This window comes from Spermophilus citellus (genome assembly GCF_964194105.1).
Source record: "Spermophilus citellus genome assembly, chromosome: 7".
In the NCBI taxonomy this organism is placed as follows: Eukaryota; Metazoa; Chordata; class Mammalia; order Rodentia; family Sciuridae; genus Spermophilus; species Spermophilus citellus.
In genome coordinates, this window is record NC_138188.1 from 118203036 (window position 1) to 118224493 (window position 21458).

General features: G+C 37.4%; 1 protein-coding gene across 1 annotated transcript in view; it reads right to left on the reverse strand.

Moving 5' to 3' along the window:
* TPRG1 (tumor protein p63 regulated 1) overlaps nucleotides 1-21458 on the reverse strand; it is a 148544-nt gene that overhangs the window by 90986 nt on the left and 36100 nt on the right. The window contains exon 3 of the mRNA XM_081302705.1: nucleotides 17664-17755. Within this exon, the coding sequence (XP_081158831.1) occupies nucleotides 17664-17755 (92 nt within the window). The remainder of the gene's footprint in view (nucleotides 1-17663; nucleotides 17756-21458) is intronic.

Sequence of the window (21458 nt, forward strand, 5' to 3'; positions counted from 1 at the left end):
TATCTGGTTGTCTCATTGAGGTTTTCATCAATCTCTGAGGAAAGTAGTGACATTATTTTACAGATGAAGAACTAAGGCATAAAGAGGTTAAGTAATTTGCCAAAAGTTGCATAGCCAGAAGTTTTGGGATTAGAATTTAAACCAAGGGAGTGTTTGGAATTCACTATGTTGTTCTGCAAAAAGGTGCTAAAAGGTACCCAGGACATCAAGGTTCTGTATGAAGTGTGCTAGGAGAGGATTTTGAAAAATGAAGAGGAGACAACTTAGTATAGGGTAATCAATTTTAGACAGAAGGTAAAACATGCCAAAATACAGGGACATGTACATGATGACATGTTAGATGAAATGTCTTCACATAGTATGTAGATGAAAATCATGGAAACAGAATCACCTAACAATGTCAAAAAGCACTCACAAAAAAATTCTGACTCAGGAGTGTGGCAATGGGACCTAGATATCAATAAACTTTGGAAAGGTACCTGGGTTCATGACAAGGTTTTGAAAGACCACACATTTTCAGGGTTTCTGAGGAATTTGAGTCATTCTTGGAAACTTTTAGCTACCCATATAGACCCTCTTTGGCCTTAGTCCTGAGGAACTTTTAGCTGTCACTGAAAGATTGTGGATTTACACAGCCTTCAGGATTAGAATGCCTCAGAATACTTGTAAGTAGTTCTTGTTCACTCCAAACCATGAATCCTGATTTCCCCACTCACTTTATCAAAAGTTCTTAAACTGTAGGAATAAACACCTGTGTCTGACTTCACATGCCAGGATAACCAAGACTGGAGCACATCATCATATCATGGCATACTCCCAACCTGGTCTGGTGCAGAGAAACTGCCTTGCAAACACCCGTTTCTTTTTTCACGTCCCTTTCCTGAAGACACACTATACTTGACCAGAAATTTCATCACGATTCTTAAGAACTTGTATTGTGACCACAAATAAGTCTTTATCTTCTTCTCATATTTCCAAGTGCTAGATTCCTGAGCAGTGGCAGGCTTCCTATCATGCAGGCCTGGGATTGAGATGCATCTCTGTCACTTACCAGCTATGACTTCATGCAAAAAGTTACTCACCCTTTCTGAGACCCAATTTCCACATCTCCAAAATGAAGATAATGGCTTTTGTGAGGACAAGAAATACTGCATGTAGAAAGAACTTAGTGTAAAACAAATTATGCATAAAATATTTAATTGCTATTGGTCATTGATGTAATGATAATGAAAAAAGGAAATGATTATTCTAAATTCTTTAAATACTTCTGCAACATTTATTGAATTAATGAATGGATATATGCAATAAGTCTACTTAGAGAGAACTCCTCAAGTCTTTACAGTGTTCAGATATACAAAATATTTGTGTGTTAATTTGCCTCAAATACTAAAAGAGCATTATATATATATATATATATATATATATATATATATATATATATATTCATTGTATACATATAAGACAAATTTCTCCATTTTCCAGTTTGCCTGTTTGTCTGACACAGCTGGGTGCATCCATTTATTATATGGGATATTATATTTGAGTTACTCTGGCTTAAAAGATATACTACGTATCACTTATCAAGTTCCCCTTGCAGATGGGTGCTATGGGACACCTTAGACAATAAGAACCTGGAGCATCTGGAACACCCCACAGGCACTCCATGAGCACCAGTTGAAGCAATCGTGCCACATTCATTTAGATACCCTGAGCTCAGAAACCAGCAGTGGATTCAGATATTCACTCAAGTCAGAAGTCACAAGGGCAGCAGCTTAGGATTATAGCTCCAAAGCAAATTTGATTTTTATTGATTTGCAGTTGAACTTCTCATTATAGGGTATAAAGAAGGTATTTCTTTAGAGAAACAATACCAGGAAACCAGGCCAGAAGTAATTCCCCTTACTGATCTAACAAATATTTATTGAAAAACTATTACATTATAGGCTTTAGTGGTATAGTGGTGAACCAAATAAACCCCTATTCCTCTAACACTTACATTCTAGGAAGGAACACAGACAAAATGAAATAAACAGATAAATACAGAGACCTGGATAAAAAGGCTTCAGGGGATAATTGTGGGAATGGTATTCTGGGTCAAGAGAGGACATACTGCAAAGGCTCTGGGATGGGATTCAGCCAGGCTATGACACAGCAAGAAGCCAGCACCACAGAAGCAAAGGAAGGAGGAGGAGAGTGGAGGAAGGAAGACTCAACCAGAAGCCAGATCACATGCAAGAACAACAACTGCTTCTTTGCAACTTATGAATACGTTTTCAACATTACCCATTTATTTTCCCTCACTTTACAGAGGGAGAAAGCAAGCCTCAATAAATTGACATGGGTCTAGCACAAAGTGACAGAGCCAAGGCCAGGAGCCAGCTCTTCTGACTCCTTTCTCAGTCCATATACATTCCATCCTGCTGCACTTCCCACTTACAGTTCCTATGCTACCTGCCCATTTTGCTCTCCCTACCCCAGTACCATCAGCAAGAGGATATTTGAAAAGGCACACAAAGAAAAGAATCTGGGTACACCCCAGCCTTCATCTTTTCCCACAAAACTACTGAATAGATGTTGAATAGCTCAAGTCCTCTATAGCAGGCCAAAAGTTCACAAGAGACCTGCCCCTGAGAGGCTCTCTTTCCGAATCCACTTTAAGGGACTCACTTGATTAGAAGCCGATAGAGCCGGCTGGAAGCAAAGCCCAGTGTTAAGGAGGCAGCAGAGAAGATGGCACAGAGGGACAAGATAGAAGAAATGTACACATCTTGCCACCTACATTGTTCAATTTTTTTTTTGAAGGGATATTCCTCCACTGTGCTAGTTACAGCTGTTTGAATACAGGAGACACAGCCCAGATCAGCCAAACCCAAGAGGGGGAGATATGCTATAAAAATCCTCAGAGGAGTTCCACAGAAATCCAAGAGCAGAAACCACAGCACAGCTGGGCTCCATGGAACCTGGGAAATCACAAGGAACGAAAGCTACTCTCTCAAAAACTGCCTCTAACAGGATTTCAGGATCTCTGTATACATCTCATCTGTTTCCTCTTGACTAGAGTGTTCCTTCTGTTTATGTTTTATTCCTGTTCAGTTCAACCTTGATTATGACCTTGACTGTGCCCGACCCTTCAAGTATTTTCAGATCCACCCTATTAATGTTGGTGTATCTCTGTATCTTCCAGTTCAAGATAAGGAATTCTGTTAGTTCAAATAATCCAAGTGAACTATCTTTTGGTTCATGGGCTGACTTATGGTCAAAAACTGAAATTCCACGATAAAAAGTGAAATTTTTCAGTGAAGAACACTTTAGTTTGTTTTTAAAGAATAGTTTTAGCTATTCTACTTTGTCTTCCATAATTATTTTACAATAAACTTGTGTATATCTACCAAAATCTTGCTGCAAGTTTGATAGAAATTGTGCTAAATACACACATCAAATTTGGAAATAATTGACATCTTTACTGTGTTTTCTAAACGACAGCACAGTATATCAGTCCATTAGGTTTTCTGTTATTTCTTTCATCTGCATTTTATAGCTTTAAGAATGCAAGTTCTATGTGTGTTTTGCTAAATTTATGCCTATTTCTTCTTCTTTTCATGATTATAAATGTTATTGTGTTTTAGTTTTGGTTTTCACTTCATTATTTCCGATGTGTAGGAATACTGTATCTGATTTATGTATGTTGATCTTGTATCCTGCAACTATGCTAAACTCATTTATTAGTTCTTTGAGTTCTTATTGTTATTTCTTGGAATTCTCTTTAAAAACTATCGTTTCATTTGCATGTTTTTTTCCTTTCTGATTTGATCTTCTTTAAATTTACTTTTCTTGTCTTATTGTGCTGGCTAAATCTTCTAATACTATCTTGAATGCAGTAATGAGAATGAACACCTTTTCTTGTTACTAGTCTTAAGCGGAAAGCACAACATATTTTTCAACAGCATGATGGTACCTATATGTTTTATGCAGATGATCTTTATTACACAGAGAAATATTTCCCTTTATTAATTGGAGAGTTTTTATCATAATACTTTTTCAGTATCAATTGACATGATCATGTGATCTTTCTTTTTTAGACAGTTCATATAGTGGATTAACTTGGTCGTTTTTTTTTTTTTTTAATACTAAACCAGTTTTCCATCCCAGGAATAAATTCACTTAGTCGTGGTTTACATCTCTTTTTATATATTGCCAAATTTTATTCTCTCTTGTTTTAAGAATTTTTGCCTATATATTCTTGAGGAATGTTACCCTGTAGCCTTACTTTTGTCTGGTTTTGATAATAGGTTATATGGGCCTCACAGAATAAGTAGGAAAGTGTTTCTTTTATTTTCTGGAAAAGATTGTGTAAATTGATGTTCTTTTTTCTGCAAACATTTAATAGAATTCTCCAGTGAAACAATCTGGGCCTGGAAATTTCTCTTGAGGGAGATTTTTAATTACAAATTAAATCTCTTAATTGTTATAGGGTTATTCAAATGTCCTATTTCATGTTGAATTAGTTGTGGTAGTTTGTGTGTTTTGAGAAATTGACCATTTTGTCTAAGCTATCAAATTTCTGTATGCAGAGTTGCTAGTTATAACCCCTTATTATCTCTTTGATATTCTTGTTTCACTCTTGACATTGATAATTTTATTCTCTTTGTCAGTCTTGCTAGAGGTTTATCTATTTAATTGACCCTTTCAGAGAATCAGGCTTTTGTTTTATTAATTTTATCCATTTTTAAAAATTGATTTCAACTCTTACCTACAATTTTTCCTTTCATCTGCTCACGTTAGGTCTTTTTTCCTTAGTTTTTTGAAGCAGAAACTTAGATTATTGATTTGAGACTTTCCCTCAATATATATGATCACTTTTATTTTAGTGCTATACATTTCCCTTTCAGCACTGTTTTAGATAAATCCCACATGCTATACGTATATGCTATGCTTTTCTTTATGTTCAGTTCAATGTGCTTTTTAATTTCTTTGAGACTCCCTCTTTGATCCATGATTTATTTAGAAGTATATTATTTAGTTTCCAAGTGTTTAGAGATTTTTTTATATAATCTTTTTACTATTGATTGCTACTTTGATGTTATCGTAGTCAGAATATATTCTATGATTTCAACTCCTTTAGATTTGATGAGGTTGGTTTTGTGGCTCAGAGTATTGGAGAGATCAGTACCTAAAAGAATGTATTTTGCTGTTATTAGATAGAGTGTACTATAAATGTTGTCTATGTTCTGTTTATTGATGATGATGTTGCATTCTTCTAGATCTTTCCTGCTTTATTCTGTCTACTTATTATGTCTATTATTGAAAGAATGATGTGGAATCTCTGACTAAACTTACAGATTTGTCCACTTCTGCTTTCAATTCTGTCAGTTTTTATTGAAAGTATTTTTTAGCTCTGTTGCTTGGTGCATTCACCTTTAGACTGCTATATCTTCCTGGTAGACTGAATATTTATCAATGTCCTTCTCTTTCCCTGACCATTTTCTTTACTCAGAATTTCACACTTTTATTAATTTATATAGGATAGCATTTGAGGAATCACAGCAACACCTGGACTATCCAGCTATGTCTGCTGGATAGACCAGTAGGGGCAGAGGCTTCCTTCTCTTTAAAGTGGTTGCTCTTCTAAACCCACCCTGGCCTTCCTACAGTAAGACATCTGGGGACAACTATGGACTCCATAGAATTAGACAACTCTTCATAGAGCACTGTTCAAATGAGGCAGCTTGCTTACACATAGGAAACTATGGGATTTATCTATCTAACAACTGTGATAGCTCATATGTGTTGAGGTTATGATTGTTAATATTTAAGTCTCATTTTTTAATGACACATATTTGGCAGCCTCCTGTTCATCAAGATTAATTTTGTATTATTGGGTATTTATTTCCAGAGTCTACTGCCTTTCTAATAAATCAACACCATATTTGATATTATTCAGTAAATCAAGAGAGAAGTGTCCACTGTGATCATGAAAAACACATAAAAACAGTGGTGTATTGTAAATGTTTAACAATTTCAAAAATAACAACAATGCTTTGATTTTTATCTTATTGATATAAATGGTTACCACACATAAAACTATGTCAAGATACCAAGGCGAGTTCATGAAATGTTTTTGGAAGAGACACACACAGCTGCCTCTCATATGAGAGGGTATGGGCTGGTTTCCACACAACACTGTATCAAGGGAGTAGAGAGGGGCTAGTCAAGACAGAGAGGAATGGCAAGGCACTGGCAAACTGGGACCACATTTCCTATCTAAAACACTGAGCAGGGTAGAAGTGGCCTACGATCTCCAATTAATAGTTACATAAAGAATGTGGCTCAAACTCTTTAGTCTGGTAATCAAAATGCATGTATTTTCTTGTTCCTTCTTACTCTTTAGCTAGTTTCTAGCTCTCTTACACTTGCTTACCATAATCCAGCTGCACTGGATTGTCTGTGCCTTTGAGTATAGACCAAGGAGTGGGATAGCTGGGTCAAATAGTGGTTCCATTCCCAGTTTTCCAAGGAATCTCTATACTGCTTTCCAGATTGGCTGCACCAATTTGCAGTCCCACCAGCAATGTATAAGTGTGCCATTTCCCCACATCCTCACCAACATTTATTTATTCTTAATAGCTGCTATTCTGACTGGAATGAGATGAAATCTTAGAGTAGTTTTGATTTGCGTTTTTCTAATTGAGATGTTGAACATTTTTTCATATATTTGTTGATTGATTATATATCACCTTCTGAGAAGTGTCTGTTCAGTTTCTTGGCCCATTTATTGATTGGGTTATTTATTTATTTTATTTTGGTGTTAAATTTTTTAGTTCTTTTATATATCCTAGAGATTAGTGCTATATCTGATATGTGTGTGGTAAAAATTTGTTCCCAAAAGGTAGGCTCTCTCTTCACCTCACTGATTATTTCTTTTGCTGAGAAAAAGCTTTTGAGTTTGGATTTATCCCATTTATTGATTCTTGATTTTAATTCTTGTGCTATAGGAGTCTTATTAAGGAAATTGGGGCCTAATCTGACATAAAGAAGATTTGGGCCTACTTTTTCTTCCATTAAGCACAGTGTCTCTGGTTTAATTCCTAGGTTCTTGATCCACTTTGAGTTGAGTTTTCACATCAATGTTTACAGCAGAACAATTCACAATAGTTAAACTGTGGAACCAACCTAGATGCCCTTCAGTTGATAAATGGATAACGAAAATGCAGTATATACACACAATGGAATACTATTCAGCATTAAAAGAGAATAAAATCATGGCATTTGCAGGTAAATGGATGGAGTTGGAGAATATAATGCTAAATAAAGTTAGCCAATCCCCAAAAAACAAATGCTGAATGTTTTCTCTGATAAAAAGATGTCGATTCATAATGAAGTTGAGGGGTGGGGAGCATGGTGAATTAGGGGAACTCTAGATAGAGCAAAGGGGAGGGAAGGGAAGAAAGGAGTAGTCATGGGGTAGGAAAGACAGTACGTGTATGAAGACACAAATGGTGTGACTCTACTTTGTGTACAACCAGAGAGATGAAAAATGTGCTGTATATGTGTAATATGAATTATAATGCATTCTGCTATCATACATAACAAATTAGAATTTTAAAAAATCAATAAAAGTCCAACATTTCATGGCACAACAAATATTGTTGTAAGCATTATACATATACTCAGTAATTTCATCCATAAAAATAAGTTTCTTCATATCCCCATTTTATAGGTGATAAAACTAAGACCAAGAGGATATGAGATTACACAATTTACAAGATTTGCAAGGTCCAATAGCTGATAAGTGATGGAGCCAGGCATTTAGCAGCACCAGATATTTATCATCTCTTGGCTCTTTCTGTGTCCTCCCTTACTGGTGGCAGTCATGGGAAAACAAACACTTCCAAGTACATTTTTGACTGCAGTAACTAAATGCCCTCACTGACCTATAATGCAGGTCACTGAGGGACCATTAGCTATCTGGATGAGGTTGCAGCCATGGAGAATTTATAGAGAAAAGCAAAGTGTTTAATTAAGTGGTTGTTGAAAACACCCACCCTGCATAAATAGATTCTGGCAACAGAGGTGCTTTTGTTGCTGCCAGAGTCCTGCCACAGGTCATTAACATCTTGATAGATTTGAGGCTCTTTTAAGCCTAAATACTTTCACCCAAGGACAGATGGAAGGCTTACTGGGCTTTGCTTTGCATTGCTTGGAGGCTGAGGGGTGCAGAGACAGGACTACACATGGACTCTGCTAGTGTCAGAAACTCTATCAAATTAAATTTGAGTCAAGCTCATAATTAGGTTCAAAGCCATAACATGTGCCATACACTGTGTGGAGTACTGGAAGGTGAGGCGAGATAGGCTAGAATTAAGTGAATCTAAATGCTTTCTCAATGTGCATGATGACTATACTCGTTATAAAAGGAGTCCAAGGAAGGGAGGTGAGATTATTCCTGTTGAGGTCATATGGAATGGTTCTTTGGACTTGGTATTCCTGCTGGACAGGAGAGATCTAGGCCAGTAAACAAGCAGGGAAACGCATTCATGTTAGAGGAAATCAGGTGATAAGTAAAACCATGAGGCCAAGACATAGAATCAGAAATTTGGGGAAACACCAGACTCTTTATTTTAAGTGATTATTTCTAAAGGTAAATAGGGCTGGAGTGGGTAATTCAGTCTTACATACAGGGTCTTAAAAATGCAATGAAATTGTATGGAGATAGTGAGGACCCATGCAAGTACATGGACAGTGAGCATGAGAGTGATCTGGATAAGTGCTTTTTAAATTATAAGGTGCACAGGAATCCTGTGACAATGCAGGTTCAGGCGTAGGAGGGCCTGAGGGATGGGACTTGAGGGTCAGCATTGCTAACAAGCTCCCAGGGACCATGGTGCTGCTGATCCCAGGACCACAATTAGAATTACCGGGATCTGGAATACCAGGAAGTGTACAAAAAATGGTGTTAGGTAGAACAGTTCAGAATATTAACTTAAGTTGCATAGTAGATTTATCCTTCAATCCATTGTGACTATAAATCTCCGATTTCCAGGTTTTGGGTCTTTTACCCTTTTAATTATTAGTAGTAGTATTTTCCATTATAGTTAATTCAGCAACCCTTATAACATTAGTAGACTGACAGGATCAAAGTGTGATTGCCTTTAGTCCATCAGTATCGTTCACCATTCCCCACAGGTGTCTGAGTCTTGTAGTGATTTCTGGGCAAAGACTAAATAAAGTCAAATCAACAGCACAAGTCAGAGAAAGATCTGGAGAGGAAAAGAGGAAAAGGTCTCCAATGAACCTCTGACCCTTGTCCCTGCAAACAAAAGACAATCAACAGAGAAACTAGACACAGGCACAAAGATCATTTAACCAATTTAAACTGCAGTGATCACTGTGTCAGAAGATGAAAAATCACAAAAGGCAGCAAGAGCAGTGTAATAAGAAGACAGCGAGGCTGGGAGGGAGGTGTCATGAAGTCAAGCTCTCCTGTGACCCTTAATAAGTGGTTGCCCCTGGACAGGTCATTTAATCTCTGGATTTCTTCATCCATAAAATAAAGCCAATAGTTCCTCCTGGCCTTGTCCCCTGGGTCTGTTTGAGGAGAGCAAGAGTGAAAGTGATCCCAAAGCAGTGCTGGGAGGATCAGAGGCAGCCCGGGCCTTGAAGATACTTCTTAGTCACCTGTTCCTCAACATTCCTTTGTCTCCCAGGCTCTCTTTGTCTTTAATTAAAGATTTGGGAGAGCTCTTTCTTCTGGAAATATCTTTCTAAACACTTCCGCTTACATCACCGAGTCCAAGTCCAAGAAACAGAATTCTCATTTTTCAAACATGTTTCTGCCAGAGGCGCTACAGTGGGCTCGGCAGAGGATGCCCACTATGAAAGAGGCAGCCCTTGCCCATCACGAGGCTGTGATGTAATAACAAGGCTCACATGGGATCGTTGTTCAATAGGAAAGGATTATTTTTAGCAAAAGTCAGGGCAGCATAAAGGGTTACAGCTTTATCACTGCCACTTTAGAGCTATGTTGCTCTTCCTAGCCTTGATTCCCTTTTCTACAAACTGGAGGTAACACTTCCTGCCTCAGACCATTGCCAGGAAGTTCAACTAAGACAAAGTGCTTTTAAACTACAAAGTGCTACAGAAATGTTACTATTTTATCAAAAAACATATTCAGATTCATCTTGGTACCAGGGATTGAACCCAGGAGCACTTAACCACTGAACCACATCGCTAGCCCTTTTTAAAAATGTTTTACTTAGAGACAGGGTTGTTTTACTTAGAGTTGCTCAGGGCCTTGCCAAATTGCTGAGGCTGGCTTTGAATTCACAGTCCTCCTATCTCAGCCTCCCAAACCGCTAGGATTACGGGCATGCTCCACTGTGCCCCACTCACCATATATTTTCATTTCTCTTTCCAACTACAAAGTCTTACTCCACCCCAATAATAGACATCCCTACTCAATGCTTCAATTTTAGAAGAATAACAATAAACCATTAAATCTGGTTAATGTGGGTAGCTATTGACGGTTTGAAAAGTACTGAATAACAGGTAAACAATTGAGTAGCTTTACAAAAACTATATTGTGACCAAGAAAAATACAAGGAAAAAAGAAGAAGTACCATTTAGAGATAATCAAAATTATATGCATTATCTCCATGTAATGGCAAATGCATGGTCAGACCAACTTATCACAGTGCTGGGCACATTTCAAAAGCTCAATAAATGTTATTATTAAAATATAACAACCCTTAGCAAAAATGCATGAAAAAAGGGTGGAATAATATAACACCAAAAATTAACAGTGGATGTTTTTCATAAGCAGTGAATTTCTTATGATCCAAAGAACATATTAAAACAAACTCCCAAATTAATAGAGAAAAAATAACCCCTACCCAAGTTCATGAAGCTACACTGGTAGGAACCAGAGGATCCCAAGTCTCCTAATTACAAAACTACCCACTTTCTATGACATCATTTTCCTACTTTAATTCTATATCTGTGTGTTTAATATAGACAATTAATTGGATTTCACATTCCTATTATAACAAAGTCCTAGGATAGAAACTGGGCAGGTTGGAGAAAAGTAGATAATTAAACACTTTCTAAGTATTTTTCACAAAGATGAAGAGTAAGAATTACTTGATCCCAGCCACCATAGGCAAGTCTTCTCATTTAGCAATAATAAAAATAATGATGATGAATCCCCACCCCCACCACTTCAGCCTAATGTGTGCAGGGGAAGATTCCATCTCCTCCTGCCTCCTGAACCACTGTACCTAAGATATCTCAGAGTATATGGTGTTGCTATCATATCATCCTCTCAGAGACACCAGAAAGTGTCAAGATGGTCTTCTCAGCATTGGCTTAATGGATCACTTCTCAAGACACATACACAATTTCTTAAAGTGTGCTTTTCCATAGGGCCAAGAAAGAGATTGAGAAGATGAGGTCAGAGCTAAACAAACACTATCTTATCTTTATTGCTCTAGAGGCATATAAATCTCCTTGATACACGAGGCAGAAGACCTGGCTCCTTTTAGGACACTTCTTGGGATATTCATTATGGTTTCAGCTAAACTGGGATCTAGCTGGGATCTGGGTTCATTGGATATAGCACTCCAGTTCCCCTCCTGGCTTCTCTATCCAGGCTTTGTGTCCCTTTTCCAAATGCCTTCAAAGTATTTTTCTAATTTACTGAGTAATATACCCATACAATTTAGAATAACATAAAATACTTCAACTGAATTCATTTGAATGCCATCCTTGGAAAATTGCTTTACTTAATTTCTTTTTATGTCCTAAGCTTCTACATAAGGCACTGTTTTAATAAACAAGCATTCCAAAATCCATTTAAAAAATACTTTTGAAGACAGGATCTGGATCCATATGTAAAACTGCCTATTCAACCTCTCCACATGGGTGCTCTATGGACACCTCAAAATCATATTTTCCAAAATTGTAATCAACAGGTACTATAACAGGTGAATGGTAAGATTGTTGGGAAGACTAGGTGAGACTGTGTGCATAAAGTAATTTCTATCATGTTGGTCTTATGATGGCTTCTCAATGAAGTTGAATTATCATTTCCTTCAAAACCTGGAATAGTAGCCGGCAATCCATCGGGTTTCCAGGCCAAAACCCAATAGTTGCCATGAATTTTCCTCATATGAAACACAAAGATCCACAAAGCCCAGCTATGCTATATGTTATATGCTCCGTGTTAAAAGATGAAATTCCTTTTAGTGTTTCTCATTTAAAGAGGGGACCATGTTAATATTTTGTAGTACAGGGCACCAGAGTGATATTTCAGGAAGAGGAGCCTATTGTCATTTCCAGCTGGGGTCAGCAAGATGGATAAGAGCCAGCAAAGTCTGTCTCTACCTCAGGTCCAGAAAACAGTCTCTCTGGAACCATGTAGCCTTGGACATACTGCAATAATATTTCTCTGATTGCCTCTGTGCATACTTTATGCATCCATTCATCAATGAAAAAGGTAACTTTTGAAGAATTATATAATAACTTCTTAATGTAAGAATAGTATTTCCTCAATTTTTAAAATAGTATTATGATGTTAGACCTGCAGACAGGATATGCTTTTAAATTTCACCTTCATTGTTAACATTTTCCATTACTTTCCTAAGTTTTGAAAATCAACAAATAATAAATGAAGAAATAAAGCTCTGACCCGTGGTGTTTACCAATTTCCACAGTGTAATGTTGTCACTGTGGCTGAATTTAAGTTGCCAACATAATAGCAGTGAATGGGGAGTTAGGAAGAAATATGGCATAGCACAACATAATTGATATTTCATTAAGCAAATATAATGGTCAAAATTACCCCAGGAGCATGAATAACAAGAAAGTGAAATAAAATAATCATAAAGTGGTGAGTTTTGACTATATTTATTTTTATTTTACATTATATTTTTTATGAAAATTTTATACAAATTAGTTTTAATAATAACTGGTTCTTAAAATTCTTGAAGCTCACCAATCACCTCTTATAAGCTAGTGTAAATCAACTTTAATACACCATTTGGTAAGACCCTGATACTGTACAAGTAAATATCTGTCACCCAACCTTCCACACATTGGTTTGTCCTTGACATTTCAAACACATGAAGGTCAAATATCCTAATCTACAATTTCATGACAGCAAAGCTCTGAAGATCTTTACCATATTTTAGACCTGGACCTGCCATCTATAGTTTTATTTATCTTACTTTGAATCACACATTTCCCTTCAAAATAATTACTATATTTAATTAAGGGGGAGGCTATCTTAGATTCTTACATTTCTACTTGGGACATAAAATAATAAATAATATGCATTGTTTTACTTTTGCGAGGGAGGTGCCAGGGATTAAACCAAGGGAGTGTTTAGCCACTGAGCCACATCCACATTTTTTTTTTTTTTGAGACAGGGTCTCACTCAGTTGCTGAGGTTGGCTTTGAACTTACAATCCTCCAGCCTCAGCCTCCTAGTCATTGGGAAAATAGGTATGCACCAATATGCCCAGCTTGTTTTACCATTCTAAAATCTGAAAAATTCTCAGTTCTGATTCACATCAGTTTCCAAAGATTTTAAATAACTGATTATGGGCTTATACTGATCTTCAGAAAATGTCAATACATTTGCTTTTTGCCAACCCTTCAGTGTCTTCACATCATTAATGGGATAGAATCTCAATTTTTTAGCATAATGCAAAAGGCCCATAAGCATTTACTTCTCCAATTTCTCCTCCTGAGAATTCCCACGTTGTCTTCCTTCATCAAACTATTTCTAGGAGTCTGACCAACCATGACTAATGACTGAATTGAGCTCATCAATCACTGCACACCTGCATCTTACACCTTTTGGAAAGAATCAGAACCCAATCAGCCTCATGACTACTAGAGGGGTGTTGTCCATCTTCCCCGCTCTATCACTTCTACCTCTCCATTTGGCCATTTTATGCACCCCAACCTCCATTTCTTATTTGTAAAATGGTGATCATAAAAGCAACAAGGTTGCAGGAAGTTGAAGCAAATTTACAAATGTAAACATATGCTTTAATGTGCCATGTATATTAAAAAGGCCTTTTACATTCATCATTCTGAAACTGGAATTCTTATTTAAAAGCAGATATACTTCGCATTACTGGAAGAGCAACCAGAGTCATCTCATCTCCATGCAGGAGCTGAGAGTCAATATGTATGAAGCCCCATCATCTCCATCATACACAGAAGTGTTATGAGAGGGTCTTGTGTGGTTGGTGGGATTAAAGAAGTTGGTCTACATTGAGGATTTTATAATTCATGGGACCTGAATGAATGAGTCTCTCTTCTCTATAAAGAAGCAAGGGGCAGGGTAGTCCCAGGCTCTCTCTTTCTGAGCTTGTATGTTTGTTTGTTTGATTTGGTTTTTATTGTTTTGCTGTTGCTGTTTTAGCAGTCCATTTTGTTTGTTTTCATTGCTACTGTTTCTTTTAACTATTCAAGACCTTTGGGAGCTTCTGTCAACCCTCCTCTTTCTGACAATGGGGCCTCCCTCCTGTGTCTGAACAGTCACAGTGACTGAGCCTCATTCATTTAGTTCAGAAGACAGCCCTTCCCATTGCACAAGACCCCAAAGGACAAGCTTTAAGGTTTAAGTAGCAAAGAGAAGAAAGTAGCAATTCTCACCATGGTGGAAATGACTAAAATCAGAACCTTTCTTGAAACCATCTTTTAATTAGAAGGAGAAATTAAAGAATTATGGCAGAGAGGCAGACTGAAAAGAATACCAAACCCATCTCATATAAAGTGAGATCGGTTCCAAACTGTAGGAAAGAAATGTGAAAGCAAACATGATTGCATGGAACCCCATGTACACAAGATAGATCACTCATTGTTGTCCTTAATTTAGATGAGTACCAAAAAATAAAGGAGAAATGAAAAATGAGTCTATAGATAGGCTTTACCCATTTCAGAACTTCTTATTAGATTCAAAACTGGGTTTAAAGTTTGGGTCTTTGGGACATAGCTGTTCATATTTATCTGAAAACTAATGATTGTACTAATTATTATAGTTCATATTAAGTCAAGCACCTAGAATTATGGTGCTAAGCTTGCATGCAGATTGAACAATCTGATTTATCTTTGGACTACTTATATCTGCAAGTCTTTATAATCACTAAACAAACATCAAACAAACAAAAAGGCACATTTTTATACAAATAAAACCAAACTTTTAAAATATACAATATTAATTAAGTTAATGGTCCATCATTTGAGAACTCAAAAAGGGTTACAACTAGATTTTGAAAGGCCATATTTGTGTATTCTTCCTTATAAGAGAGATGCATTACCAAAACAAATTAGGTTAAGAATTTACTTCTGATTGTACCTCTAGAATCTATGTGGACATCGTCCTAATTAAAGTAGGGTTTTTATTTGCTTAAGTCAAATTTTACTCTGTGTAAGGAGAATGGGGGGTAGGAATAAAATGGAGACTGTTAAAAGTTACTTATTGAAAAGCCTGAATTATAGGCTTCCGTTTTCATTAGAGTTAACTCAAAAATGATAGAGGTGGAATAGGATGCAAATAAAGGTAGAGACAACAAAAGATGAAGAAGGGGAAAGGGAAGGAGAAGATGGAAAGGAAAATGGAGAGGAGGAGGATGGAGAAGCAGTCTTTAATTGATAGTTCATGCTTGGGAATAGAGGAGGACACTAAAGTAAATCTCACTATCGTGTATATCCAAAAGACACTAATTTAAAAAAAAATACTATAAGTAAATAACAGAAAGACTTCAGTAGAGAGAAGGGAACAGGAGGGAGGAGGGTAAAGAAAAGGAAATTACTGGGGGCTGAATTAGAGCACATTACATTCGATGCTTTTATAATTATGTAAAAATGAATCCTATTCTTATGTATAATGAAAATATATTTAAAAATAAAAGAAAATCCTCTATGTTATAGACACTTTGCAGATATCATCTTATTTAGTCTTCTAAAGAACCATTTTATAGATGAAAAAACAAAGGCTCAAATTGGACAGGCAAGTTGTATTTCAAAAGTTCTATTCATCCAATTCTGGGAACCCATTTGAAAGAATAGTATAAAATAGAGATTAATCAGACAGACTCACAGGTAGTTTGGCTCTATTTCCTGTTAGTTGAGGCATTTGTTCTGCTGGCCTGGGATGTTAAACTTTCAAGTGTTGCTCTCTTTCAACTGAGTTAAATATGTCTGACTTAATTAAATTATTCTTCCCTCATAGTATAGGAATCACTGAGCTTTTCTGTGGGATTCTTTGGCAATCAGGTTACCAGGCCAGAAAACAGAAGTTATTGAAAACATTAAGTGTCATAGAAGGATATTCACATTTTCCATTTAATATTATGTGTTCTGTCGTAAATAAATAAATTAATTAAATAAAAGAGTTGCCTCTTTCCCTTATCATGTGGATATTTTGCTTTTTATTGTAAAAAACATGCAATCACTAATATTCACTGGGTGGGTAAAGAAAGGGTCACTCAGACAATAGTTTCTAGGCACAACAAAAAGTTAAACATCTGTTGAGAGCCACAGCCAAAGGGGCCCCAGCAAACTTCCAGCTGCCAGCAACCAGCTGCCAGCTGATGATTGGCTCACAGCGGCCCCAGCAACATCTAGCTGATTGGCTCCTCTGCAGTGATGTTCATTGGGCTGTTTCCCTGCCCTTCAGACTGCCGGCTGATGATTGGCTCACAGCAGCCCCAGCAACATCTAGCTGATTGGCTCCTCCACGGAGCTGCTCATTGGGGGACTTCTTTGGCTCCGCCCACGCAACCCAGCCAATGGGCCTCAAGAACAGGAGGATTGTGGGAGGTGGTGAGGTTTGTGTGGGGGTGAGAGGCTTGTGGGAAGCCGTTGGTGGCAGTTGGGCTCTGAGGGGTTTTCCCTGAGGAGCTGTTTTGTTTGGCGTTTGTAGTTCTAAAAATAAAGTTAGTTTCTTTTGACAAGTGGCTCCTGAATTGTGCCCAGCCAGACTGCGGCAAACATCTGCATGCTGAAAATTTGCAATGAGAACTCTCATCACTAAAGATAAGCCTTGAGGGGTAAATGCAGGAGGGTAATAATATAAGGACTTATGTGTTAGACTTGTTTTTTATCCTAATTTCCACAGGTGGCCTAGTATGCCTTCTTATATGGCTGACTGTACATAAAATACAATTTAAACTATACAAGTTGATCCATTAATTCCCTTTCCTACTCAAAGCAATTCAGGGAAGGTGCCATTCTTGAAGTTGCACATTTATTCTACACACTGCCAGCCTGAGATCTTAACCTTGAACTCTACTTTCTTGCCATTACACTGGAATGGAATGATTAATAGCCCAACATGGTTATAGGAAATGAGACTAGAACTAGAGATTTAGGAAGTTAATGCATCAGTCATTGAGAGCCATGCCACAGGCCTGCCCTGAAGTAGCCTTAGTAATGGCCAAACAAGAGGATCAGCCCAGATAACAACAGGAAAAGTCCAAACTGGCCATTTGATCAGCCATGCGACAGAAGGAACTTGTCTTCCTAGATGGAAAAGCCAATCAATTCTCATATAGCAACCAGAAGAAAATCTATCAGAGGTTCATTTCTTGTTCTGCTATAGTGATGTCAAGGAAAACATTTCCACTCTAGTTCCTTTGGCCATAGCTACTCACTCTGTCAGGAGCCAGAAGCCTTGAATGGTCTCTCCATAAGTCTCAGCTATGTGGCCTTTCAAGTCCTCCAGGGCAGTCTCAATGGCCCCTGGCTGCAGGGAAGAAGAAAATACCTAGTTTAGAGAAGATTAGGCCACTTTGTTAGAATATCCCAGATTTGTTAGAATAACCCAGCCGTTCCTCCACAAAGCAATTCAGGGAAGGTACCATTCTTGCAGTTGCACATTTATTCTACACACTGCCAGCCTGAGATCTTAGCCTTGAACTCTAGTTTTTACCAATTTGCTGAGCATTGGTGAAGCAAAAGTAATCCAAGTCTTACTCCTACTTTCTCATGCAAATGCAGACAGCCATTTTCAGAGGACCAATTTTTCCAAGTATGTTAATCAGGAAATTTCAAGTATTTAGAACTGTATACATTTTTAAATCAAACCTTTCTCTTAGGAGAGCACTTCAATAAAACAGAATAGCATTTTTCTTCCAATGCTTTGATCATAAATTTTAGCTCATTCTGAGAGATGAGTTTTTTTTTTTTTTTTTTTTTTTTTTTTTTTTTACCTTTTTGCCTCACTTTCTTGGCTCTTTCCCAAATAAGTGTTTCTGCTTACTGGCCTAGTTCTACTTATTGATCGACACCTATCCTAATGAAGCCTGAACTAGACTGGCAGTGAGTCGAGATAGGTAAATCAAGTCAGATCTGTTCGAGGAGGCCAATTTGAGTCCAGAAAGTTGGAGAAGGATTGAAATGCTAATGCCTTCAGAGACCTTCATTCACCCTCACCAAGATAACCTGCCCCTGCTCCAACCTGCTGCTAAGGTAACCTGTCCCAGGGATTGTCCCTCCCTAAGGGAGTTGTTAATTTTGCCCTCTTCCTGTCCAGATCATTTCTCCCCAGCCCCTCCAGCCCACCTGTTTCCCACCTTTTGGCCATCCTACAAAGGATCTCCTGGGCCTAGTCCCTGCTCAGGAAGAAAAAGATAAGGGGAAGAGACCAGGAGAACAAAGGAATCCTAAGACATATAAAAAAGGCAAAACCCCTCGCTTCTTGGGATACCAGGATACCAGCTATGGCCCCCTTCTCCCTCCCGGGAGAAGTCTATGTTACCCTTTTTAAACAAACCCTGCTTTATATTCTTGCCTCAGCATGCTTCTCTAATGTTGTACTTCAACAGGTGAGGGAGCAGAATTCATCACTGGTAACTGAGAGTATCACTGATAAGTTCATACTTTCTAGCTCAAAGATCATAAACTTTGGTGCACATGGAAATCACCTGGAGTATGTGTTGGAATACATATTTATGGGATCATCCCAGAATTTCTTATTCTGTCAGTCTGGGTCAGGAAAAAGATAATTTGTATTTCCAACAAGTTCCCAGGTGATGTTGTCATTGTGAAGTTTGTACTTATAAGAATCAATGCCATCAAGGCAACTATTCTCAGTCCTTGGTTGCACACCAGAATTGCCAGGGAGGTTTGAAAAATCCTAACACCAAAGATGCAGACTAGAACGAGTATACCAGAAACTCAGTGGATGGGGCCCATGTCTAAGTATACCAGGAAATTTAAAGCATCCCAGATTATCCCTATACCCAGTCAAGGTGGAGAACCACTATAGCCTGAGACTTATAAAATCTAAGCTGTTTTATTTTATTGATAGGAAGAGATTACAAGAAAATTGACCCTTCATTTTTGGGTATCTAACATGGTGCTGACTTTGTTCCCAGTACTGGGCTGCAGTAATGACAATTCAGTTGTAATATCTCATATGTATTCTCTGTATAATAGGACTTTAATACCAAATATCTAAACTGCTGTAAATATTAACATTCCTAATCCTCTTAGTATAAGACCCTGCTCTCACAAAAGGAAACAGTGACCCTAGCCTGGCCAGGACTGATTCAAATACCTGCTGGTTGTATGATTATCATTTGCTTGTTTTTTTCTACCTTTGATAAAAGGCTCTGAAACACTTAGAACATAATGTCCATTTGTTAAGGAAAAGATTATGGGAATCTATCTATGAAAAACAAGAAAGGAATTGAGCTCCTTCAGCTGAAAGGAGGGTAAATGATACAGTGTTACTTACTTAGCTCCTCCCCAAACCCATCATCCAGGAATGAACAGCATTGAGTGACCTGGGTTCATATTCCAGATCTGTCACTGATTAACTCTGTGATGATAGCTAATTATTTGATTTTCCTGGACCTCCATTTCTTTGCCAGTGAGATGAGAGACTGGACTAAGCCAAAATTTTATGAGACAAGCTGATGAGCAAAACATCCTATAAACCTTCGGGGAAATATGATCAAAGCCCTTAGAGTGAGAGACTCTGATTCCATCATTTTAACAAGTTTCTCACTGAGTTGGACAGTCAGCCTGTGGACTGAGTGATTTCTAACTCTACCACTGTCCGCTGCTGGCTAGAGAGTTGTCAGAGAGCTAACATGGCCTCCCAGGCTTGCTGAAGCCTGTCATGAAATCAGTAACTTCTGGAACATCCGTCCAATGCACCTTGAACTTGTGCTAACTGAGAAGTTGGTGCCAACATCACTCATTTCCTGAGATTCTGCAGGCAAGGTTAAACTGCCCTGGAGGGAAATTCCCATGATCTCCTGACCGTCCTCCCTTCACCGAACCTGGGCACCCGTTCTGCAGTCTGACTTTTCCAAGTACACTGTTCAAAGTTTTCTTTAAAAAAAATAATGCTTCTTTGATGAGTCAGCATGGGTACTTTTCTCTCTTTTTGTATCACAGAATTTTGGCCTCTCACAAATATAATTCAGTAGTGAGACTAATAATTTCAAGAAAAAAGTGAAGTTGGAGAATAATGAAATAATACCCAAATAAGCATTTTATTGAATGCTTTTATTCCAGGCATTTTGCCAAAATATGTGAAGATAAATATAATAATGTAGAACATTTTCTAAATCTTACTTATCTTCCCTATGTAAAGTAATTGGCAAAATCAATGAAAAAGAAAAATGATTTGCATTTCTCTAATTGCTAGAGATATTGAACATTTTTTTCATATGTTTGTTAATTGATTGTATATCCTCTTCTGAGAAGTGTCTGATCAGTTCCTTTGTTGATTGGGTTATTTGTTTTTTGTTTTTTTGTTTTTTTTGGTTTTGTTTGTTTGTTTGTTTTGGTGTTAAGGTTTTTGAGTGATTTAAATATCCTTGAGATTAGTGATCTATCTGATGTGCTTTTGGTAAAGATTTGCTCCCAAAATGTAGGCACTCTATTCATCTCACTGATTGTTTTTTGTTTTTTGTTTTTTGCTGAGAAGAAGCTTTTCAGTTTGAATCCATCCCATTTATTGATTCTTGATTTTAATTCTTGCGCTATAGGAGTCTAATTAAGGAAATTGGGGCCTAATCTAACATGATGAAGATTTGGGTCTACTTTTTCTTTCATTAGATGCAAGGTCTCTGGTTTTTTCCTAGGTCCTTGATCCATTTTGAGGTGAGATTTGTGCATGGCAAGAGATAGAGGTTTAATTTCATTTTGTTACAAGTGGATTTCCAGTTTTCCCAACACCATTTGTTGAATCTTTTCTCCAATGTACGTTTTTGGCATCTTTGTCTAATATAACTGTAGTTATGTGGGTTAGTCTCTGTGTTCTTTATTCTGTACCATTGGTCTATAGGTCTGTTTTAGTGCCTATACCATACTGTCTTTGTTACTATTGCTCTGTAGTATAGTTTAAGGTCAGGAATAGTAATGCCACTAGCTTCACTCTTCTTGCTAAGAATTGTTCAACATCTCTAGCAATTAGAGAAATGAAAATCAAA